Genomic DNA, 25,653 nt, shown 5'->3' with positions numbered 1-25,653 from the left:
ATACTGTATTTACATATGGTTTTCCCATTTCAGGCATGCAAGTTGTTTTTTGATGAATAAATTGTCGTTGATTTTGTCTCCCCCAATTATTTCAGGGGATCATCCGAGTGCCTGCACCCTGCCAGTATGCCCACAAGCTTGCTTTCCTGGTGGGACAGAGCATCCACAGAGAGCCCAACATGAACCTGGATGACTTCCTCTACTACCTGTGAGAGGGGAGCAGCTACCTGAAGAGCACTTTGGAGTGAACTTGCCTGCCCTCTCTGCCTGCACTGCCCTGCCCTGCCTGCCCTCTCTACCTGCCTGCCCTGCTTGCTGACCCTCCTGATCTGCCTGCTTCACTATAGAAGCTCTGCCCCTATTCCCCGGAATCAATAAATACACCCAGCTTTGGGTTTTACTCTCCATCTGCCTCTTGTGTTCTGCACTAGTCTATCTTGTTTTTTCCATCCACTCTTGTTCTTGTGCCCGTTCCTCGCTTCTGTCTTGTCTGGGACTTTAAGCTGTTTGCTTCATAATTAATTAATTAATTATACTTTTTAATTGTAATTTAATTTAATTTTTAATTAATTAATTAATGCTTCATAGCAGTCCCACACCACATCCACTCTGTCAACACTTTCCAAGTAAGGTGCAACAACTGAAATACCTACATTCATAGCCTAATAGACAATTCTGGACTTAGAGAACTATAGTAAATAAATTATTAGATGAAATATATTATGAAAATTGAATATGCATATTCTCAGATACTGCGATTTCATTTTAATCATTCTCAGTCACAACGTCACTGATTTCACCACTAACTATTCACCAGAACATTTTATGATGTTGTATATGGTATCATTGTAATCCTTGACCTTCAAAACATGGGGGTAGACATCACCTGTTCTGTGTTATCATGTTTGGTTGAGGAGATATGAAGCACAATGCGGCTATGGCGGAAAGGAAAATGCCCGCCATGGCCACTAGGAGGAGTTTTTGCGAGGGCTCCACGTCTGAAAATGTTTAGGACAACAAACTGTACAAGTGTACCAAGTTTGGTGCTTTTATGAAAAAGTGAACAATTTTTTCACATATTAACCGGACTATACCAACTAGTGGACATATTTTAGATTGGAGCAAATCGCATGTGACGAGATTATGAAAAGGGGAGGGAGAGGTCTCCCGAAATGTCCATGGTCGTAGTGATTACTGCGCTATTACACTACCAAAATATAGTTCTCTCTCTTACCCAACTGTATAGCCTAGTAAGCCTACTATACAAAGAGTATATGTACAGTGTATAGTAAGACATTTGTTTTACTTCCTTTGAGTCGAAAATAATGCCCGTGTATTGAATAAATAAAATATTTATAGAATTCAGTATTCTGTGAACCAATGAATGACAGGAGAATTGTATGATGTGCGCAGTGATACTCAGGGTGATGCGCCCTATAAATCACCTGACACAGTTCGTCTCGCAGACAATTGAGAGTTGAAAGAAGTCAAGTCACCATGTAAGTACATCTAAGGCGTTCTGTGAGAAAATAGAGCTAGCTACACGATGTTTATGACCTTACATGCTGCCAGATAATCACTGTCAAAGTAATTAAAGAATATAAGCTTTTAATTGAGAAACCACACGAGATGGTTTCAAGTCCAGTTGTGATTTTAGCGAGCTAGTTTAGACAGGCCGCCTGTTCTAACGCAATGTTTAAATGTTCAATAATATTAGCCAGTTAGTAATTAATACATCTAAAGCAATGAATTTTAACTGTAGACTACAGAAGCAACGATGACTCCATTAGCTAATTTATGAACTACAAAGTGGTTGTTAGTTAGCTAGCTACGTCTGGTCTCTTGCCTCGTGCAGCAGCACTTTGCGCCAGTATGTGGTCACGACATGTGCTCGTGACTGTCTTTAACTGTGTTCAAATGTACACGTGGTAGTCATGTCAAACTTTGCTATGTTAAAATTGTAGAATGAGAAGTTTAATTTGTATGTTTCTTCCAGTTCCACTCCAGTGTTACCGTAATCCAAAACCTAAAATGACGGGTCGAGCCAGAGCAAGGTCGAGGGGTCTTGCACGCGGTCAAGAGACTGGGCCACCAGGGGCGGTGTCGGTGAGTTCATTAAGAATCCTTATACACATCAATTACCAACATATTGTAGGAATTAATTCTGCCCACAGGATTTCGCCGTTACGCATGGCTGTACCAACATGGCTGTATGAATTGAGGCTACTGTAGGGTCTTGATGGTCAAATCTTATGTAAATGTATACATTTAAATGTGTGATGTGAGAACCCCTGATCTTGGAGAGAGCAACAGCAAGACACAATAATTTGGGCAAGGGTGATCACAAAATGTCAGAGGTTTTCCGGTATGAAGATTTTATAAATTGTGTAGTGTATCCTCGATATAAATATAATAGGATGAGAATGGATCAGGCTAAATAATCCTATGATGGCATCTCTGCCAGAAGACAACAAATGTAATGCTGAATTTATAAGGTCACTATGGTATTCTGTCACTGTAATAGTTTTTAGGCATATCATTAATTCAGTTCTGACTGTATTTGAATGCTCTTGCACTGCTAATTGAGTGGTTAAGATTACTTCACTTACCTTTATGAGTTTTCACAGTCATTTTGTGGAGTGTTGTTGATATGAAACATGAGTTATTATAGGAACTGGTAAGGGCTTTCAATAAAGTATTTTTGATTACATTTTAATGTTTTTTCTTAAAGGCTCCCCCTCAGGAGGAAGCACGGCCAGTTCACTCCACTTCTGAGGGTCAACTTGTGGGTCGTGGAAGACAGAACATTGCCCCGGGACTTGTGTCCTCAGAAGGTGCTGTGTTCTATGGTCATTTAAAGTAGCTAATGCATATTAGGGGTGCAACGGTTCTCTGTTTATATTGAACTGTATGGTTCGCCATCCACGGTTCAATATGCACCAGTGAATTTTCAGTGTATGATGCGTTCCATTGAGTTGGAGGTCGAGTTTGTCTGGAACGCAGTTGCTTCTGTAACTTGTTCAAATGTTTGTTCATGGCGAGCGGATTTGAGAGTTGAGGGAACGAAAACAGTGAACAGAAACGTTACTGCAAGCATTGATTAATCATGTCTTTCTGCGCATATGGTCTACCTGTCAAGCCTTAAGTGCACTTTTACTTTTAATTCTTCCTCTCCTATACCAGTAGTCAAGCCTAACATTTTACATTTGAAATGTGTTCAATCAATGTGTTTAATGTGAAATGAGAGTGAGTGAAACTGCATTATTTCTCTGCCCTTTGTTTCCACAGATCTTCTTAAGATATCTTCAGGCTTTCAGCAGGTGAAGATCGGAGAGAGGGGTGGACGCCGTGGTGATTTCCATGATGTAGGAATCAACACCAGGCAGGCCATGGAGCATGTCAAGGAATCCAAGACTGGTGTGTTAGCCAGCCATTACATGGTCACAATTATAGTGTAGTTTTAGAATAATGAACAACATGATAAATCCATGTATGAAATCCTCATTAAACCCATTGCAGAAGAATGTCATTGTTCTGTTTTCTGTAATATAATGCTGTCATCTGTGATATGTCTTCAGGGTCCTCTGGCTCTCCTATTCAACTGAAAGCCAACTTCTTCCGCATCCTTTCCCGCCCTCAGTGGGTGCTTTACCAGTACCATGTGGACTACAAGCCCCCCATAGAGTCCCGCCGCCTGCGTTCTGCCCTCTTGTATCATCATAACGAGACGCTAGGCTCAGCCCGCACCTTTGATGGAGCCCTCCTCTTCCTGCCTCACAGACTTGAGAACCGGGTACAGTACACGAGAGGGTTCGGTTCTTCTGATGGCTCTATCACTCGGATTTGTGATAGACTAAGATCATAATTTACCAAACGGCATGTAAGAACTTGTCAAAGTAGTTAACTGTTAATTGTTGGAGCAAGAGTGAAAAACATACTAACTACAGTATGATCTAGTTTAGTTTAGTTTAGTTTATTAGTTTATTATATCGAGGACAATCCAAATACATGAACCATATAAAATACAGTAAAAAAGGCAGCGTTAGCCTAGTCGGCTAATTTTCAGCTGAAGTCCCCGGCCAGTTGCAACATGGCATCCTGAAAAGTAACGTCATTAGTTAAAATAAAACATTTAAATATTCTAAGAACACGTGGCTGAGACAAGGTACCCCAACATCACACTTGACAAAAAAAACACGTAAGCAAGCTGAGGTGATTGAAGGGGCTACAACAAACACCACATACACACTTATGGGGGCAGCGACATTTCAAGCACATAGAAGCCACAGGACAATTACAGGCCACACAACATCTAATGGATCAGCTCCCACATGCTGTTTTGAGAAGCATGTTCTAATTGTAATTCATTGAGAAACCTTGACACAGAGCTTCCATTGTATTTTGTAGGAAACTGTACTTCAGTCTCGGACCAACCATGGAGAGGATGTCCAGATCACGATCACTCTGACCAATGAGCTGCCACCCACCTCTCCAGTGTGCCTGCAGTTCTACAACATCATCTTCAGAAGGTCAGAGCACCCAGTGAAAGGTTATGGTTGTGTTGACCTATAATAAGACACAAACTCACGTTTCTTTGCTCGGCTGCCCTCGGACAGGCGGTTCAGGACCATGTTCGCAAGGACAAACAGACTGAAGCTCAGCTTCTACCCCAGGGCCATTCAGGCCCTGAACACAGCAAAGACCTAGGTTCTAGGCCCTGGACAATCTAGACAATTTGATGGCAGCTACTAGATTGAAATCAAGTGCAATACTGAAACACAACTGTGAACATTTCAAACCTGCAAACTGCGACACTTTAAATGAATGTGCAATAACACTATGTGCAATATGACAACCCTCGGGTACATAAGGTTCAGAGATAGGAAATGTTAGAATAGGTATAGCATAGCATAGAGTACAGCACAGTGTTTTAATTTGTATAGTATAGTATAGTGGATAGTGTACATAGCCTTTATTTATGTAAACCAGCTATTTTCCCTTCTTGTTTTTAGTTTTTTTCCTAGCACCAGGGGAGCCCCCCCTCCCAAATTTCGTTGTTTGGTACCTGTACTATATCAATGACAATAAAGACCATTCATTCATTCATTCATTCATTCATTCATTCATTCATTCTCTGTCGGTCTCTATTCCGTCATTGTCTGTAAAAATGTTTTTCTCTGTTTGTTCTAGGGTGCTGCGGATACTAAACATGCAACAAATTGGACGCCATTACTACGACCCAAATGAACCACTCAATATCCCACAGCACAGGTCTGTGCCTTACCTGTCTCGGCAGTGGTTTTACCCATAAAGACAAAAGAGACAGAATAAAGATGTTGTTGTGTCCTTCATTGTATGCATGTGCTCTTCAGACTGACCATCTGGCCTGGCTTCACCACCACCATCCTGCAGTATGAGTCGGGCATCATGCTAAGTATGGATGTGAGCCACAAGGTGCTGCGCAGTGAAACAGTGCTCGCTTTCATGGGCAATCTCAAGCAGCAGTGTGGGGACCAGCGCTTCATGGAGGCCTGCACCAAGGAGCTGGTGGGCCAAATTGTCCTCACCAAGTAAGACCCACCACTAGATGAACGCAGAGATACAACTGTTGTTTCTCTACGGTAACGCTTTACAGTAATGCAGAGTAGGTACTAAGCACTAAGCTCTACTTAGATTTGTGCATATTCATATTTATTTAAAAAAAAAAAACTAAATGTTTATTCAACCTTATAATAACCACTTTTACATTGTTGCAAAGAAACATTCACATTTATAACAACCAACTGTCTATGGGAATTTTTTCTCTCAGGTACAATAACAAGACCTACAGGATTGATGATATCGCATGGGACCACACTCCTACTAACACATTCAAGAGAGGGGACTCTGACATCTCCTTCAAAGAATACTACAAAACTGTAGGTGTTGTCTCATTAAATTAAACTATCAGACCATACTGACCATGTGTCACAGTAACCACTGAACTCATTATGATTTAACACTTTCATTCAGCAATATAGTCTGGACATCACCGACAACCGGCAGGCCCTTCTGGTAAGCCATGTGAAGAAGATGGGCCCTTCTGGGGGGCCGCCCCCTGGCCCAGCCATGCTCATCCCTGAGTTCTGCTACCTTACAGGTACCACTGACTTGACACTAGAGAAACCTCACAAACACTACTTATGGACAGTATTTATTTTAGTATTATATACACTGCTATTTTTTTTTTTTTTTTAATAGGCCTGACGGACAAGATGCGCAGTGACTTCAACATCATGAAGGACCTGGCCACCCACACCAGACTGAACCCAGAGCAGAGGGAGCAGCGTCTCAATCGCTTTGTCAATAACATCCACAAGTACGTCACACTCTATATGGTTTGACTATGCCTTGCACTGATGTAATGTTGACTCTACACCCCAGCTTTAAGTGGTTACAATATTGATATCACAACGTTGATTGCAAAACTGACCACCTTGCAGGAACCCTGAGGCTGAGGCTGAAATTAATACCTGGGGGCTCAACTTTGACAACAAACTCCTGAACCTCACAGGCAGAGTCCTCCCTACTGAGAGGATTATCCAAGGATCCAGATCGGTATTGAATACATCAGAAATGATGTCCCCAGTGTGGCTTATTACAGTACTTGTTACCTGCAGTTTGAAGCTCTTGCTAAACATTTCTGTTTTACTGCAACATGTACTGATCTAGCTCCAAACAAGAATGTTTGCTGGTCATGTATTTGCATGTATATGCCTGTCATAATCTGTGATTGCAACAAACTCAAAAACCTTTTTTTTTCTTTTTCTTTTGTCTCCCAGTACGACTACAACGCTTGGGCAGCAGACTGGTCCAAAGAAATGAGGGGGATCCCCCTGATCAGCAGCCGGCCACTGGACAACTGGATCATGTTCTTTACCCACCGCAACGCTGACGTAGCCCACGCCCTCCTGGACGGCTTAAATAAGGTGTCCCCACCCATGGGCATCCGCATGCAGAGGCCTGTTATGTGAGTTCTCACTCTGGGTTGGAGGAGACTGGAAGGAGGCACACACACACACACACACACAGTGCTATAGCACCACCTAGTGGCAGGGAGCAACATATGATACCTAAGTTAATTACAACGGTGAGTCCAGCTGTGAATGGGCACAGCTAGAATTAAGGTTCCAAGCTTGAGTTAATGAGCACTTTAAGCTGCAGTATTGTACCACAGGTGTTTTACAAAGCCTTGAGTATTCTTTGCCAATCATACTTGGGTGTTATCTGAAAATGAACATGTTATCATCAGTGGAAGTCCCATTGGTTAGATGTCCCAGTGCTTTGACAGTTTTGGTCTGTGTACAGGGTGGAGTACGAGGACCGCCAGGAGTCTCTGCTCAGGGCTCTGCAGCACAACGTTACAGAGACCACCCAGATGGTTAGTCTCTGAGCATAACATGTCTAGCAATCGTCTTAATCTGTGTCCAGGTAACCACCTCTAGGTGTTGAATGAGGACTAAAGCATGTGTGTTACCTCCTCAGGTGGTGGTGATCCTCCCCAGCAACAGGAAGGATAAGTATGACAGTGTGAAGAAGTACCTGTGTGTGGACTGTCCCACCCCCAGCCAGTGTGTGTTGGCTCGCACCCTTTCCCGCCAACAGGTCGTCATGACTGTGGCCACCAAGATTGCCCTGCAGATGAACTGCAAGATGGGAGGAGAGCTCTGGAGTGTGGAGATCCCAGTAAGTCGCACAGTGAATTGAAATAAACCCAAAGTCACAAATGTTGTTGGGGCCCAGTATATAAAAAAACGGCTGTGCACATACAGACCAATGCTCATGATAAGTTTAAAGTGGAATTTTATTATTTGTTGTCGAATCCCAGCTCGCCAGACCCGGATATGGCCGGGGCACACACAGGGAGCGCATATTGAGCGGCCGCTCCCGAGGGCGGTATAGGAATATTTCCGGACAAGGATCCGTCGCGCAACAGCGCCCCCGGGGTGCCGGAATAACGGTGCTGGGCTCGAGGAGCCAGTCAGCTAGTCTGCCTGGCGATCTCCTCTGGGACTGCCGGCCACGGGGTCGTGCGGCGGATCCTACGCAATAGGCAGGGGATAATTGGATGCTAGGTTGGGTTCAATTGGATACCAAATTGGGTGAAAAAGGGGATAAAATCTGAAAAACAAATTTCCCCCCCAAAAAACGATGAAGATATACAGTATATATATAAACGGTCAAGATATCTCGCTTTGAATGCCGTCATCAGTCCTGATGTTCCAAATTGCTCAAGATTCCCGATTCCAGATTATATTAACTCTGGGGCTTTTTTAGGAAGTAAACATAGACTTTGAGTTTTGATAGCTATGATACGTTTTGAAATGATGATAGTTTGAGACGGTATGCATTATGGATTGACCAGAAATACACATGAACATGAATTTTGGATAAACTTTCCCTTTTTAATGTGGATAACATTTATCTGACTGACTACCTCACATGGGTGCAGGTACAATTTCTACAGCGTGTTCTATTTCTACAACCACACATTTCACACCTATGTGATCTCCATCCACAATCTTATGTTCCACCCCATGTATCTCAATAGAAGCATGTGCTAAACCAAACTTTGTAAGGTGTAACTTCACCTGCCTCTGTTTCACAGCTCCAGCAGCTGATGATCGTGGGCATTGACTGCTACCACGACATAGCTGCAGGGAACAGGTCCATTGGAGCTCTGGTGGCCAGTCTCAACAAGGGCATGTCCAGGTATGTGGATGAGCATGGAGAAGCATGGCCTTGGGTTATGAATGTGCTCTTTACCACCAATGTTGGTAGCCAGTACCAACTGATTCCTCTTGTTTTCCAGGTGGTTCTCCAAGTGTGTGGTTCAGAGCCGTGGTCAGGAGATCATGGATGGCTTGAAAGTGGCTCTGCAAGGCAAGTTCAATGAAACAACAAAGCATTTCAAATAAGATACCATATCAAAATTGACCACTGACTGCCACATTGTAACAATGTCTTCCAAGTCTTCTTTTCAATATAATCCCTCAGAGAAGCATGAGAATGATCCCTAGTATCCTAAGTGCAGGCTCTCTTTCCCAGGTGCACTGAAGGCCTGGCTGAAGCACAACCAGTGCCTGCCCTCACGCATCATTATCTACAGAGACGGAGTGGGGGACGGGATGCTGCAGAGTGTGGTCAACTACGAAGTGCCACAGATCCTGGACTCAATCAGCACCATGGGAAAGGACTACACGTAAGAGGACCTTAAGGACCTACACCTTAATTGAGGATTTCTAACATAATCAAAATTTTTCATGTCTTTCTACCAACATATTTTAGTACGAGATGGCAATTAGAGTGTATTAAGGCCTACATATCTTCAGTGTTTCCTCTAGGATTTTTCACATTAGTGGCGGAGTGGTAAAAAAATAATAATTGCACGCACATGAAACGCGCACTGGCGCTCAAAACAAAGACGTAATTTCACCAAAAACTAAAGGGTGGCAACATAAAAAATAAAAAATAACCGGTGATTTTTATATAGAAGGTGATCAAATACCAAGATATCCTACAGCTGCAGCAGAACATGCGGAACGGGCATACAGCACTGAACATATACATGTGACTGACAGATACGCCCAAGACACACACACACACACAGAGAAAGATCATCAGCTCATCGAATATGAAGTACACAGGGAACCGGGAACGCGCATACAGCACTGAACAACATCCGTAGAATATAAACTTGCGACTTACAGTCACAATGAAAGATCAGCTCATCAATACAAAGTATTGCAAGCCTACATGAGAGTACACGCACAAAACCGTCTAAAGTTACTCATTAACTATTTACACAAGTAAAATCACAGTGTGACAGTTAGATGGAGCATTCGGTAAACAACCAACAGCAAGGTAATGCTATCAGCTGAGTTAAAGAAAACCAACTTTTACCTTTGATGACACCGACATGAGCCCTGCTTACCCGTACCTCTGCCGTTCTGTTCGTGGTGATTTTAGAGGCTATAGATAATTGTTGCCCCGCGCATATTGCCCTGTAATTAGACCATGCGACCACACCTTGTGTCTCTTATTGTCCAAATGTTCCCTGAATTTTAGCTGCATGTTTTTCCAGCATCCGTTGTCAATAAAGATTCGACTCCCCTTCTTTTCCCCTGCCAATACTGTGTCGTTTATGACATTTACCAACGTTTATGCTATAGTTCGATGCTAGCGTTAGGTGCGAGGCTGCTCGGTTAACCCATTTGCGGGAACATTATTTGTTTCACAAAATAGCCTGATTTAGTTGACCATGAACATCAGAGACTACATTACGAATGTTCATTTAAAATACTTGTATACTGAGCACTGGTATAAGCACATGAACCAGAGAACAGCAGTAAATGCAATAACCCACAGTCGTCGCTGATGTTGCATTTTCGATTAGGATACGGGATTAAAGGGACCGGCGACGAGCGAAGGGAGAGGAGAGGGATTTCCTGAAATCCGCTAAATTCTGACCAATCACAAAATTGCTTTGCAAGCGCGTTGCCGACGAGGTTAATTGCAACATCGGAACGAAATCGGAACGAAATGTAGGTCTGAAAGCGGCCTAAATCTAGCTTAAATCTGCTTTTTCTTTTTCTATTCTCCGATCATAATTCCTCGCTGCCTTTCTCGTTGCGCAGCCTGAATCAATTAGTGGCGGAGAAAATGTATTTGTGGCGGCCCGCCACGAATCAATGCATATAGAGGAAACACTGTGTCTTAATAACCAGGGTTCCCTTTAACACATTCAATCACCAATCATTCTGATCGTATTTTCTCTCTTCCCCTCCTAGACCCAAACTCACAGTGGTGGTTGTGAAGAAGCGGATCAGTTCCAGGTTCTTTGCCCAAGTTGGCGGCAAGATGGCCAACCCATCCCCTGGAACAGTCATCGACACTGAGGTCACCCGCCCAGAATGGTATCGATTCAATACGCAATTCAGCAAATATGTTGTTTTTTCAGAGATGTGCTATGTCTGCTTTATCCAGTCTTAAAACGGTGGCTACAGTTGCAATTTCCCATTTTCAGGTACGACTTCTTCATTGTCAGCCAAGCTGTTAGACAGGGAAGCGTCTCCCCAACCCACTACAATGTGGTGTATGACAGCAGTGGACTGAAGCCTGACCACATGCAGAAACTGACCTACAAACTCTGCCACATGTACTTCAACTGGCAGGTATGCTGGGTTGTCTTTCCAGTAGTAGTTTTAAAGGGGAGGTTTACCCGAACTTTCATTATTTCGTGTGCAGCTGCATCATAGCTATCAAAACGTGTGAGGTCTGTTGTGACGGGGAGAGAGGGGGGGATCTTGGGAGTTTGGAACATCAGGGCATTCAAAGCGAGATATATTTACTCAGAGATTGTTTTATAACATGATTCTTTGTGTGTGGATATGTCTACTTTAGAGTAATGAAAACAACAAATGCACAAAATTACAGGGTAAAAGTCTGCTTAAACTATTCTCTTGGTCAGTAATTCAAATGCAGGCATGAACAGGGTGTAGTTCACATTGAAACACATCTTAAACCTACTGATACGTATCCATATTGGTTATGAAATCAAACATACTGTATTTACATATGGTTTTCCCATTTCAGGCATGCAAGTTGTTTTTTGATGCATAAATTGTCGTTGATTTTGTCTCCCCCAATTATTTCAGGGGATCATCCGAGTGCCTGCACCCTGCCAGTATGCCCACAAGCTTGCTTTCCTGGTGGGACAGAGCATCCACAGAGAGCCCAACATGAAGCTGGATGACTTCCTCTACTACCTGTGAGAGGGGAGCAGCTACTACATTGGGTAGAGCGGACATTTGTTATTCATAGCAGAGTTCTAGATCCTAGAGTATGGAGATGAGGACTCGTCGTATGTGTGGCTGAGGTTTGGAGTGTTTGACTGGTTGTTGCTTTAGTTAACAATGTTATGACTCAAGGCCAATGGGTTTTATTTGTTAGACTATGTTTCATGTTGATGTTGGTGGGTCCATGTTTAAAAACTATGTGGAATTTAGAACCATGTCTGTTCTTCCCTTTCAATTTCTATGTTCTTACGTGTGTGTGTGTGTGTGTGTGTGTGTGTGTGTGTGTGTGTACGTGCACGCAGCAGGGCTTACTGATGTGCATCTCTACTGCAGGCTGCTCTATACTTCACCAGAGAGACTGTTATTAACTATGAAGTGTTGATGCTTAAGCAGAATAATGCCAAGCCTGATTGGTTTCTCTGTCCCCCTGTCCCCCTCTGCATCTGTGCATTCAGGTGACCTAACACTAGCCTGTGATTGGCTCTCCCTGATTTGGCCATGCCCCATCCTGTACCTCCTAAATTCCTGATTGGTTTCTGGACAATTGCAAACACAAATTTGTTCCCAGAGGCCCTCTGCCCTCTCTCTTTTCGCCCAAATAAGGACATGCAATAGCTCCACACACGTTTTGACACATGGGACGGCATCGAAGATGGCAATCTAATTTAATTTCTTACAGTCTAATGTTTTTGTTCTTTTACAATTTTAAATATTATGGTTACCACCCTGTTGTTTTTATCGTTACAGTTTATTTGAGGACTACAATAAAAAGGGTAACAGTTTGTGAAGATTGTGTCCTTGTTTATTTTTCGTTTGTTGTTGAATGAGAGAGTGAAAAGACTCGGGAGGCAAATGAGGTTGGTTTGAAGGAGGTGGAGAGAAAAATAATGTAATACTTTACTTATTAGTGCCCTTACAGTCATTGTGGTGGTGACCTCATATATGCAGGGGGGCAAACTTGTCACATTTCTGCTAAATTAGCAGTTTTTACTTCAAAATAGGTCATCCACGTGAATCGTGTAGATTTGCAAAAAATATATTTGGTGGGGGGGGGGGGGGGGGGGGGGTCTACGTCTCATCCAAGTCACATGATGACTATTCTTCTAACTAATCTTCCTGTCTGCTAAACTCCGCTGCTGTTGAAATAACTTTTAGCTTCATGCAGCTAGGTACAATTCTAGACAGTGTGGAGGACACAGTCACAGTAAACAACCTGTTTTCAACATAATTATGTGGGTGTTAAGGTTAGGACCGCCGGTGAGACCACCATCAGTGCTAGCGCTATCCATCTACCACCGCTAGTGCTCAAAAAGTGTCACCTTTTTGGGCCATCACCAGTTTGCACCCCTGAGCTACCTGAAGAGCACTTTGGAGTGAACTTGCCTGCCCTCTCTGCCTGCACTGCCCTGCCCTGCCTGCCCTCTCTACCTGCCTGCCCTGCTTGCTGACCCTCCTGATCTGCCTGCTTCACTATAGAAGCTCTGCCCCTATTCCCCGGAGTCAATAAATAGACCCAGCTTTGGGTTTTACTCTCCATCTGCCTCTTGTGTTCTGCACTAGTCTATCTTGTTTTTTCCATCCACTCTTGTTCTTGTGCCCGTTCCTCGCTTCTGTCTTGTCTGGGACTTTAAGCTGTTTGCTTCATAATTAATTAATTAATTATACTTTTTTATTGTAATTTAATTTAATTTTTAATTAATTAATTAATGCTTCATAGCAGTCCCACACCACATCCACTCTGTCAACACTTTCCAAGTAAGGTGCAACAACTGAAATACCTACATTCATAGCCTAATAGACAATTCTGGACTTAGAGAACTATAGTAAATAAATTATTATATGAAATATATTATGAAAATTGAATATGCATATTCTCAGATATTGCGATTTCATTTTAATCATTCTCAGTCACAACGTCACTGATTTCACCACTAACTATTCACCAGAACATTTTATGATGTTGTATATGGTATCATTGTAATCCTTGACCTTCAAAACATGGGGGTAGACATCACCTGTTCTGTGTTATCATGTTTGGTTGAGGAGATATGAAGCACAATGCGGCTATGGCGGAAAGGAAAATGCCCGCCATGGCCACTAAGGAGGAGTTTTTGCGAGGGCTCCACGTCTGAAAATGTTCAGGACAACAAACTGTACAAGTGTACCAAGTTTGGTGCTTTTATGAAAAAGTGAACTATTTTTTCACATATTAACCGGACTATACCAACTAGTGGACATAATTAGATTGGAGCAAATCGCATGTGACGAGATTATGAAAAGGGGAGGGAGCTGTCTCCCGAAATGTCCATGGTCGTAGTGATTACTGCGCTATTACACTACCAAAATATAGTTCTCTCTCCTACCCAACTGTATAGCCTAGTAAGCCTACTATACAAAGAGTATATGTACAGTGTATAGTAAGACATTTGTTTTACTTCCTTTGAGTCGAAAATAATGCCCGTGTATTGAATAAATAAAATATTTATAGAATTCAGTATTCTGTGAACCAATGAATGACAGGAGAATTGTATGACGTGCGCAGTGATACACAGGGTGATGCGCCCTATAAATCACCTGACACAGTTCGTCTCGCAGACAATTGAGAGTTGAAAGAAGTCAAGTCACCATGTAAGTACATCTAAGGCGTTCTGTTAGAAAATAGAGCTAGCTACACGATGTTTATGACCTTACATGCTGCCAGATAATCACTGTCAAAGTAATTAAAGAATATAAGCTTTTAATTGAGAAACCACACGAGATGGTTTCAAGTCCAGTTGTGATTTTAGCGAGCTAGTTCTAACGCAATGGCCGCCTGTTCTAACGCAATGTTTAAATGTTCAATAATATTAGCCAGTTAGTAATTAATACATCTAAAGCAATGAATTTTAACTGTAGACTACAGAAGCAACGATGACACCATTAGCTAATTTATGAACTACAAAGTGGTTGTTAGTTAGCTAGCTACGTCTGGTCTCTTGCCTCGTGCAGCAGCACTTTGCGCCAGTATGTGGTCGCGACATGTGCTCGTGACTGTCTTTAACTGTGTTCAAATGTACACGTGGTAGTCATGTCAAACTTTGCTATGTTAAAATTGTAGAATGAGAAGTTTAATTTGTATGTTTCTTCCAGTTCCACTCCAGTGTTACCGTAATCCAAAACCTAAAATGGCGGGTCGAGCCAGAGCAAGGTCGAGGGGTCTTGCACGCGGTCAAGAGACTGGGCCACCAGGGGCGGTGTCGGTGAGTTCATTAAGAATCCTTATACACATCAATTACCAACATATTGTAGGAATTAATTCTGCCCACAGGATTTCGCCGTTACGCATGGCTGTACCAACATGGCTGTATGAATTGAGGCTACTGTAGGGTCTTGATGGTCAAATCTTATGTAAATGTATACATTTAAATGTGTGATGTGAGAACCCCTGATCTTGGAGAGAGCAACAGCAAGACACAATAATTTGGGCAAGGGTGATCACAAAATGTCAGAGGTTTTCCGGTGTGAAGATTTTATAAATTGTGTAGTGTATCCTCGATATAAATATAATAGGATGAGAATGGATCAGGCTAAATAATCCTATGATGGCATCTCTGCCAGAAGACAACAAATGTAATGCTGAATTTATAAGGTCACTATTGTATTCTGTCACTGTAATAGTTTTTAGGCATATCATTAATTCAGTTCTGACTGTATTTGAATGCTCTTGCACTGCTAATTGAGTGGTTAAGATTACTTCACTTACCTTTATGAGTTTTCACAGTCATTTTGTGGAGTGTTGTTGATATGAAACATGAGTTATTATAGGAACTGGTAAGGGCTTTCAATAAAGTATTTTTGATTACATTTTAATGTTTTTTCTTAAAGGCTCCCCCTCAGGAGGAAGCACGGCCAGTTCACTCCACTTCTGAGGGTCAACTTGTGGGTCGTGGAAGACAGAACATTGCCCCGGGACTTGTGTCCTCAGAAGGTGCTGTGTTCTATGGTCATTTAAAGTAGCTAATGCATATTAGGGGTGCAACGGTTCTCTGTTTATATTGAACTGTATGGTTCGCCATCCACGGTTCAATATGCACCAGTGAATTTTCAGTGTATGATGCGTTCCATTGAGTTGGAGGTCGAGTTTGTCTGGAACGCAGTTGCTTCTGTAACTTGTTCAAATGTTTGTTCATGGCGAGCGGATTTGAGAGTTGAGGGAACGAAAACAGTGAACAGAAACGTTACTGCAAGCATTGATTAATCATGTCTTTCTGCGCATATGGTCTACCTGTCAAGCCTTAAGTGCACTTTTACTTTTAATTCTTCCTCTCCTATACCAGTAGTCAAGCCTAACATTTTACATTTGAAATGTGTTCAATCAATGTGTTTAATGTGAAATGAGAGTGAGTGAAACTGCATTATTTCTCTGCCCTTTGTTTCCACAGATCTTCTTAAGATATCTTCAGGCTTTCAGCAGGTGAAGATCGGAGAGAGGGGTGGACGCCGTGGTGATTTCCATGATGTAGGAATCAACACCAGGCAGGCCATGGAGCATGTCAAGGAATCCAAGACTGGTGTGTTAGCCAGCCATTACATGGTCACAATTATAGTGTAGTTTTAGAATAATGAACAACATGATAAATCCATGTATGAAATCCTCATTAAACCCATTGCAGAAGAATGTCATTGTTCTGTTTTCTGTAATATAATGCTGTCATCTGTGATATGTCTTCAGGGTCCTCTGGCTCTCCTATTCAACTGAAAGCCAACTTCTTCCGCATCCTTTCCCGCCCTCAGTGGGTGCTTTACCAGTACCATGTGGACTACAAGCCCCCCATAGAGTCCCGCCGCCTGCGTTCTGCCCTCTTGTATCATCATAACGAGACGCTAGGCTCAGCCCGCACCTTTGATGGAGCCCTCCTCTTCCTGCCTCACAGACTTGAGAACCGGGTACAGTACACGAGAGGGTTCGGTTCTTCTGATGGCTCTATCACTCGGATTTGTGATAGACTAAGATCATAATTTACCAAACGGCATGTAAGAACTTGTCAAAGTAGTTAACTGTTAATTGTTGGAGCAAGAGTGAAAAACATACTAACTACAGTATGATCTAGTTTAGTTTAGTTTAGTTTATTAGTTTATTATATCGAGGACAATCCAAATACATGAACCATATAAAATACAGTAAAAAAGGCAGCGTTAGCCTAGTCGGCTAATTTTCAGCTGAAGTCCCCGGCCAGTTGCAACATGGCATCCTGAAAAGTAACGTCATTAGTTAAAATAAAACATTTAAATATTCTAAGAACACGTGGCTGAGACAAGGTACCCCAACATCACACTTGACAAAAAAAACACGTAAGCAAGCTGAGGTGATTGAAGGGGCTACAACAAACACCACATACACACTTATGGGGGCAGCGACATTTCAAGCACATAGAAGCCACAGGACAATTACAGGCCACACAACATCTAATGGATCAGCTCCCACATGCTGTTTTGAGAAGCATGTTCTAATTGTAATTCATTGAGAAACCTTGACACAGAGCTTCCATTGTATTTTGTAGGAAACTGTACTTCAGTCTCGGACCAACCATGGAGAGGATGTCCAGATCACGATCACTCTGACCAATGAGCTGCCACCCACCTCTCCAGTGTGCCTGCAGTTCTACAACATCATCTTCAGAAGGTCAGAGCACCCAGTGAAAGGTTATGGTTGTGTTGACCTATAATAAGACACAAACTCACGTTTCTTTGCTCGGCTGCCCTCGGACAGGCGGTTCAGGACCATGTTCGCAAGGACAAACAGACTGAAGCTCAGCTTCTACCCCAGGGCCATTCAGGCCCTGAACACAGCAAAGACCTAGGTTCTAGGCCCTGGACAATCTAGACAATTTGATGGCAGCTACTAGATTGAAATCAAGTGCAATACTGAAACACAACTGTGAACATTTCAAATCTGCAAACTGCGACACTTTAAATGAATGTGCAATAACACTATGTGCAATATGACAACCCTCGGGTACATAAGGTTCAGAGATAGGAAATGTTAGAATAGGTATAGCATAGCATAGAGTACAGCACAGTGTTTTAATTTGTATAGTATAGTATAGTGGATAGTGTACATAGCCTTTATTTATGTAAACCAGCTATTTTCCCTTCTTGTTTTTAGTTTTTTTCCTAGCACCAGGGGAGCCCCCCCTCCCAAATTTCGTTGTTTGGTACCTGTACTATATCAATGACAATAAAGACCATTCATTCATTCATTCATTCATTCATTCATTCATTCATTCTCTGTCGGTCTCTATTCCGTCATTGTCTGTAAAAATGTTTTTCTCTGTTTGTTCTAGGGTGCTGCGGATACTAAACATGCAACAAATTGGACGCCATTACTACGACCCAAATGAACCACTCAATATCCCACAGCACAGGTCTGTGCCTTACCTGTCTCGGCAGTGGTTTTACCCATAAAGACAAAAGAGACAGAATAAAGATGTTGTTGTGTCCTTCATTGTATGCATGTGCTCTTCAGACTGACCATCTGGCCTGGCTTCACCACCACCATCCTGCAGTATGAGTCGGGCATCATGCTAAGTATGGATGTGAGCCACAAGGTGCTGCGCAGTGAAACAGTGCTCGCTTTCATGGGCAATCTCAAGCAGCAGTGTGGGGACCAGCGCTTCATGGAGGCCTGCACCAAGGAGCTGGTGGGCCAAATTGTCCTCACCAAGTAAGACCCACCACTAGATGAACGCAGAGATACAACTGTTGTTTCTCTACGGTAACGCTTTACAGTAATGCAGAGTAGGTACTAAGCACTAAGCTCTACTTAGATTTGTGCATATTCATATTTATTTAAAAAAAAAAAACTAAATGTTTATTCAACCTTATAATAACCACTTTTACATTGTTGCAAAGAAACATTCACATTTATAACAACCAACTGTCTATGGGAATTTTTTCTCTCAGGTACAATAACAAGACCTACAGGATTGATGATATCGCATGGGACCACACTCCTACTAACACATTCAAGAGAGGGGACTCTGACATCTCCTTCAAAGAATACTACAAAACTGTAGGTGTTGTCTCATTAACTTAAACTATCAGACCATATCACTGACCATGTGTCACAGTAACCACTGAACTCATTATGATTTAACACTTTCATTCAGCAATATAGTCTGGACATCACCGACAACCGGCAGGCCCTTCTGGTAAGCCATGTGAAGAAGATGGGCCCTTCTGGGGGGCCGCCCCCTGGCCCAGCCATGCTCATCCCTGAGTTCTGCTACCTTACAGGTACCACTGACTTGACACTAGAGAAACCTCACAAACACTACTTATGGACAGTATTTATTTTAGTATTATATACACTGCTATTTTTTTTTTTTTTTTAATAGGCCTGACGGACAAGATGCGCAGTGACTTCAACATCATGAAGGACCTGGCCACCCACACCAGACTGAACCCAGAGCAGAGGGAGCAGCGTCTCAATCGCTTTGTCAATAACATCCACAAGTACGTCACACTCTATATGGTTTGACTATGCCTTGCACTGATGTAATGTTGACTCTACACCCCAGCTTTAAGTGGTTACAATATTGATATCACAACGTTGATTGCAAAACTGACCACCTTGCAGGAACCCTGAGGCTGAGGCTGAAATTAATACCTGGGGGCTCAACTTTGACAACAAACTCCTGAACCTCACAGGCAGAGTCCTCCCTACTGAGAGGATTATCCAAGGATCCAGATCGGTATTGAATACATCAGAAATGATGTCCCCAGTGTGGCTTATTACAGTACTTGTTACCTGCAGTTTGAAGCTCTTGCTAAACATTTCTGTTTTACTGCAACATGTACTGATCTAGCTCCAAACAAGAATGTTTGCTGGTCATGTATTTGCATGTATATGCCTGTCATAATCTGTGATTGCAACAAACTCAAAAACCTTTTTTTTTCTTTTTCTTTTGTCTCCCAGTACGACTACAACGCTTGGGCAGCAGACTGGTCCAAAGAAATGAGGGGGATCCCCCTGATCAGCAGCCGGCCACTGGACAACTGGATCATGTTCTTTACCCACCGCAACGCTGACGTAGCCCACGCCCTCCTGGACGGCTTAAATAAGGTGTCCCCACCCATGGGCATCCGCATGCAGAGGCCTGTTATGTGAGTTCTCACTCTGGGTTGGAGGAGACTGGAAGGAGGCACACACACACACACACACACACACAGTGCTATAGCACCACCTAGTGGCAGGGAGCAACATATGATACCTAAGTTAATTACAACGGTGAGTCCAGCTGTGAATGGGCACAGCTAGAATTAAGGTTCCAAGCTTGAGTTAATGAGCACTTTAAGCTGCAGTATTGTACCACAGGTGTTTTACAAAGCCTTGAGTATTCTTTGCCAATCATACTTGGGTGTTATCTGAAAATGAACATGTTATCATCAGTGGAAGTCCCATTGGTTAGATGTCCCAGTGCTTTGACAGTTTTGGTCTGTGTACAGGGTGGAGTACGAGGACCGCCAGGAGTCTCTGCTCAGGGCTCTGCAGCACAACGTTACAGAGACCACCCAGATGGTTAGTCTCTGAGCATAACATGTCTAGCAATCGTCTTAATCTGTGTCCAGGTAACCACCTCTAGGTGTTGAATGAGGACTAAAGCATGTGTGTTACCTCCTCAGGTGGTGGTGATCCTCCCCAGCAACAGGAAGGATAAGTATGACAGTGTGAAGAAGTACCTGTGTGTGGACTGTCCCACCCCCAGCCAGTGTGTGTTGGCTCGCACCCTTTCCCGCCAACAGGTCGTCATGACTGTGGCCACCAAGATTGCCCTGCAGATGAACTGCAAGATGGGAGGAGAGCTCTGGAGTGTGGAGATCCCAGTAAGTCGCACAGTGAATTGAAATAAACCCAAAGTCACAAATGTTGTTGGGGCCCATTATATAAAAAAACGGCTGTGCACATACAGACCAATGCTCATGATAAGTTTAAAGTGGAATTTTATTATTTGTTGTCGAATCCCAGCTCGCCAGACCCGGATATGGCCGGGGCACACACAGGGAGCGCATATTGAGCGGCCGCTCCCGAGGGCGGTATAGGAATATTTCCGGACAAGGATCCGTCGCGCAACAGCGCCCCCGGGGTGCCGGAATAACGGTGCTGGGCTCGAGGAGCCAGTCAGCTAGTCTGCCTGGCGATCTCCTCTGGGACTGCCGGCCACGGGGTCGTGCGGCGGATCCTACGCAATAGGCAGGGGATAATTGGATGCTAGGTTGGGTTCAATTGGATACCAAATTGGGTGAAAAAGGGGATAAAATCTGAAAAACAAATTTCCCCCCCAAAAAACGATGAAGATATACAGTATATATATAAACGGTCAAGATATCTCGCTTTGAATGCCGTCATCAGTCCTGATGTTCCAAATTGCTCAAGATTCCCGATTCCAGATTATATTAACTCTGGGGCTTTTTTAGGAAGTAAACATAGACTTTGAGTTTTGATAGCTATGATACGTTTTGAAATGATGATAGTTTGAGACGGTATGCATTATGGATTGACCAGAAATACACATGAACATGAATTTTGGATAAACTTTCCCTTTTTAATGTGGATAACATTTATCTGACTGACTACCTCACATGGGTGCAGGTACAATTTCTACAGCGTGTTCTATTTCTACAACCACACATTTCACACCTATGTGATCTCCATCCACAATCTTATGTTCCACCCCATGTATCTCAATAGAAGCATGTGCTAAACCAAACTTTGTAAGGTGTAACTTCACCTGCCTCTGTTTCACAGCTCCAGCAGCTGATGATCGTGGGCATTGACTGCTACCACGACATAGCTGCAGGGAACAGGTCCATTGGAGCTCTGGTGGCCAGTCTCAACAAGGGCATGTCCAGGTATGTGGATGAGCATGGAGAAGCATGGCCTTGGGTTATGAATGTGCTCTTTACCACCAATGTTGGTAGCCAGTACCAACTGATTCCTCTTGTTTTCCAGGTGGTTCTCCAAGTGTGTGGTTCAGAGCCGTGGTCAGGAGATCATGGATGGCTTGAAAGTGGCTCTGCAAGGCAAGTTCAATGAAACAACAAAGCATTTCAAATAAGATACCATATCAAAATTGACCACTGACTGCCACATTGTAACAATGTCTTCCAAGTCTTCTTTTCAATATAATCCCTCAGAGAAGCATGAGAATGATCCCTAGTATCCTAAGTGCAGGCTCTCTTTCCCAGGTGCACTGAAGGCCTGGCTGAAGCACAACCAGTGCCTGCCCTCACGCATCATTATCTACAGAGACGGAGTGGGGGACGGGATGCTGCAGAGTGTGGTCAACTACGAAGTGCCACAGATCCTGGACTCAATCAGCACCATGGGAAAGGACTACACGTAAGAGGACCTTAAGGACCTACACCTTAATTGAGGATTTCTAACATAATCAAAATTTTTCATGTCTTTCTACCAACATATTTTAGTACGAGATGGCAATTAGAGTGTATTAAGGCCTACATATCTTCAGTGTTTCCTCTAGGATTTTTCACATTAGTGGCGGAGTGGTAAAAAAATAATAATTGCACGCACATGAAACGCGCACTGGCGCTCAAAACAAAGACGTAATTTCACCAAAAACTAAAGGGTGGCAACATAAAAAATAAAAAATAACCGGTGATTTTTATATAGAAGGTGATCAAATACCAAGATATCCTACAGCTGCAGCAGAACATGCGGAACGCGCATACAGCACTGAACATATACATGTGACTGACAGATACGCCCAAGACACACACACACACAGAGAAAGATCATCAGCTCATCGAATATGAAGTACACAGGGAACCGGGAACGCGCATACAGCACTGAACAACATCCGTAGAATATAAACTTGCGACTTACAGTCACAATGAAAGATCAGCTCATCAATACAAAGTATTGCAAGCCTACATGAGAGTACACGCACAAAACCGTCTAAAGTTACTCATTAACTATTTACACAAGTAAAATCACAGTGTGACAGTTAGATGGAGCATTCGGTAAACAACCAACAGCAAGGTAATGCTATCAGCTGAGTTAAAGAAAACCAACTTTTACCTTTGATGACACCGACATGAGCCCTGCTTACCCGTACCTCTGCCGTTCTGTTCGTGGTGATTTTAGAGGCTATAGATAATTGTTGCCCCGCGCATATTGCCCTGTAATTAGACCATGCGACCACACCTTGTGTCTCTTATTGTCCAAATGTTCCCTGAATTTTAGCTGCATGTTTTTCCAGCATCCGTTGTCAATAAAGATTCGACTCCCCTTCTTTTCCCCTGCCAATACTGTGTCGTTTATGACATTTACCAACGTTTATGCTATAGTTCGATGCTAGCGTTAGGTGCGAGGCTGCTCGGTTAACCCATTTGCGGGAACATTATTTGTTTCACAAAATAGCCTGATTTAGTTGACCATGAACATCAGAGACTACATTACGAATGTTCATTTAAAATACTTGTATACTGAGCACTGGTATAAGCACATGAACCAGAGAACAGCAGTAAATGCAATAACCCACAGTCGTCGCTGATGTTGCATTTTCGATTAGGATACGGGATTAAAGGGACCGGCGACGAGCGAAGGGAGAGGAGAGGGATTTCCTGAAATCCGCTAAATTCTGACCAATCACAAAATTGCTTTGCAAGCGCGTTGCCGACGAGGTTAATTGCAACATCGGAACGAAATCGGAACGAAATGTAGGTCTGAAAGCGGCCTAAATCTAGCTTAAATCTGCTTTTTCTTTTTCTATTCTCCGATCATAATTCCTCGCTGCCTTTCTCGTTGCGCAGCCTGAATCAATTAGTGGCGGAGAAAATGTATTTGTGGCGGCCCGCCACGAATCAATGCATATAGAGGAAACACTGTGTCTTAATAACCAGGGTTCCCTTTAACACATTCAATCACCAATCATTCTGATCGTATTTTCTCTCTTCCCCTCCTAGACCCAAACTCACAGTGGTGGTTGTGAAGAAGCGGATCAGTTCCAGGTTCTTTGCCCAAGTTGGCGGCAAGATGGCCAACCCATCCCCTGGAACAGTCATCGACACTGAGGTCACCCGCCCAGAATGGTATCGATTCAATACGCAATTCAGAAAATATGTTGTTTTTTCAGAGATGTGCTATGTCTGCTTTATCCAGTCTTAAAACGGTGGCTACAGTTGCAATTTCCCATTTTCAGGTACGACTTCTTCATTGTCAGCCAAGCTGTTAGACAGGGAAGCGTCTCCCCAACCCACTACAATGTGGTGTATGACAGCAGTGGACTGAAGCCTGACCACATGCAGAAACTGACCTACAAACTCTGCCACATGTACTTCAACTGGCAGGTATGCTGGGTTGTCTTTCCAGTAGTAGTTTTAAAGGGGAGGTTTACCCGAACTTTCATTATTTCGTGTGCAGCTGCATCATAGCTATCAAAACGTGTGAGGTCTGTTGTGACGGGGAGAGAGGGGGGGATCTTGGGAGTTTGGAACATCAGGGCATTCAAAGCGAGATATATTTACTCAGAGATTGTTTTATAACATGATTCTTTGTGTGTGGATATGTCTACTTTAGAGTAATGAAAACAACAAATGCACAAAATTACAGGGTAAAAGTCTGCTTAAACTATTCTCTTGGTCAGTAATTCAAATGCAGGCATGAACAGGGTGTAGTTCACATTGAAACACATCTTAAACCTACTGATACGTATCCATATTGGTTATGAAATCAAACATACTGTATTTACATATGGTTTTCCCATTTCAGGCATGCAAGTTGTTTTTTGATGCATAAATTGTCGTTGATTTTGTCTCCCCCAATTATTTCAGGGGATCATCCGAGTGCCTGCACCCTGCCAGTATGCCCACAAGCTTGCTTTCCTGGTGGGACAGAGCATCCACAGAGAGCCCAACATGAAGCTGGATGACTTCCTCTACTACCTGTGAGAGGGGAGCAGCTACTACATTGGGTAGAGCGGACATTTGTTATTCATAGCAGAGTTCTAGATCCTAGAGTATGGAGATGAGGACTCGTCGTATGTGTGGCTGAGGTTTGGAGTGTTTGACTGGTTGTTGCTTTAGTTAACAATGTTATGACTCAAGAATCCAATGGGTTTTATTTGTTAGACTATGTTTCATGTTGATGTTGGTGGGTCCATGTTTAAAAACTATGTGGAATTTAGAACCATGTCTGTTCTTCCCTTTCAATTTCTATGTTCTTACGTGTGTGTGTGTGTGTGTGTGTGTGTGTGTGTGTGTGTACGTGCACGCAGCAGGGCTTACTGATGTGCATCTCTACTGCAGGCTGCTCTATACTTCACCAGAGAGACTGTTATTAACTATGAAGTGTTGATGCTTAAGCAGAATAATGCCAAGCCTGATTGGTTTCTCTGTCCCCCTGTCCCCCTCTGCATCTGTGCATTCAGGTGACCTAACACTAGCCTGTGATTGGCTCTCCCTGATTTGGCCATGCCCCATCCTGTACCTCCTAAATTCCTGATTGGTTTCTGGACAATTGCAAACACAAATTTGTTCCCAGAGGCCCTCTGCCCTCTCTCTTTTCGCCCAAATAAGGACATGCAATAGCTCCACACACGTTTTGACACATGGGACGGCATCGAAGATGGCAATCTAATTTAATTTCTTACAGTCTAATGTTTTTGTTCTTTTACAATTTTAAATATTATGGTTACCACCCTGTTGTTTTTATCGTTACAGTTTATTTGAGGACTACAATAAAAAGGGTAACAGTTTGTGAAGATTGTGTCCTTGTTTATTTTTCGTTTGTTGTTGAATGAGAGAGTGAAAAGAC

The 25,653-nt window shown here is 43.0% G+C and overlaps 2 protein-coding genes across 2 annotated transcripts; both read left to right on the top strand.

The window, feature by feature from the left end:
• Positions 1-2,031: 2,031 nt before the first annotated feature.
• On the top strand, positions 2,032-11,813 carry LOC308157613 (piwi-like protein 1; the record flags this gene model as incomplete). Its single annotated transcript, XM_080531207.1, has 20 exons — positions 2,032-2,100; positions 2,732-2,834; positions 3,289-3,417; positions 3,579-3,793; positions 4,408-4,529; positions 5,191-5,271; positions 5,373-5,570; positions 5,810-5,918; positions 6,013-6,139; positions 6,241-6,358; positions 6,483-6,597; positions 6,822-7,009; positions 7,348-7,420; positions 7,525-7,725; positions 8,648-8,751; positions 8,852-8,922; positions 9,088-9,241; positions 10,830-10,955; positions 11,066-11,213; positions 11,697-11,813. 20 exons carry the CDS (start codon positions 2,032-2,034, stop codon positions 11,811-11,813), a joined length of 2,568 nt encoding a protein of 855 aa, XP_080387333.1.
• Positions 11,814-15,001: 3,188 nt separating this feature from the next.
• LOC308157371 (piwi-like protein 1) lies at positions 15,002-24,788 on the top strand (the record flags this gene model as incomplete). Its single annotated transcript, XM_080530919.1, has 20 exons — positions 15,002-15,070; positions 15,702-15,804; positions 16,259-16,387; positions 16,549-16,763; positions 17,378-17,499; positions 18,161-18,241; positions 18,343-18,540; positions 18,780-18,888; positions 18,986-19,112; positions 19,214-19,331; positions 19,456-19,570; positions 19,795-19,982; positions 20,325-20,397; positions 20,502-20,702; positions 21,625-21,728; positions 21,829-21,899; positions 22,065-22,218; positions 23,805-23,930; positions 24,041-24,188; positions 24,672-24,788. 20 exons carry the CDS (start codon positions 15,002-15,004, stop codon positions 24,786-24,788), a joined length of 2,568 nt encoding a protein of 855 aa, XP_080387045.1.
• Between the last annotated feature and the right edge of the window lie 865 nt (positions 24,789-25,653).

The sequence above is a fragment of the Nansenia antarctica genome, assembly GCF_963989245.1.
Source record: "Nansenia antarctica genome assembly, chromosome: 5".
Taxonomy (NCBI): domain Eukaryota; kingdom Metazoa; phylum Chordata; class Actinopteri; order Argentiniformes; family Microstomatidae; genus Nansenia; species Nansenia antarctica.
Note: the sequence above shows the minus strand (reverse complement) of the source record. Positions and strands in the feature narration are given on the sequence as shown.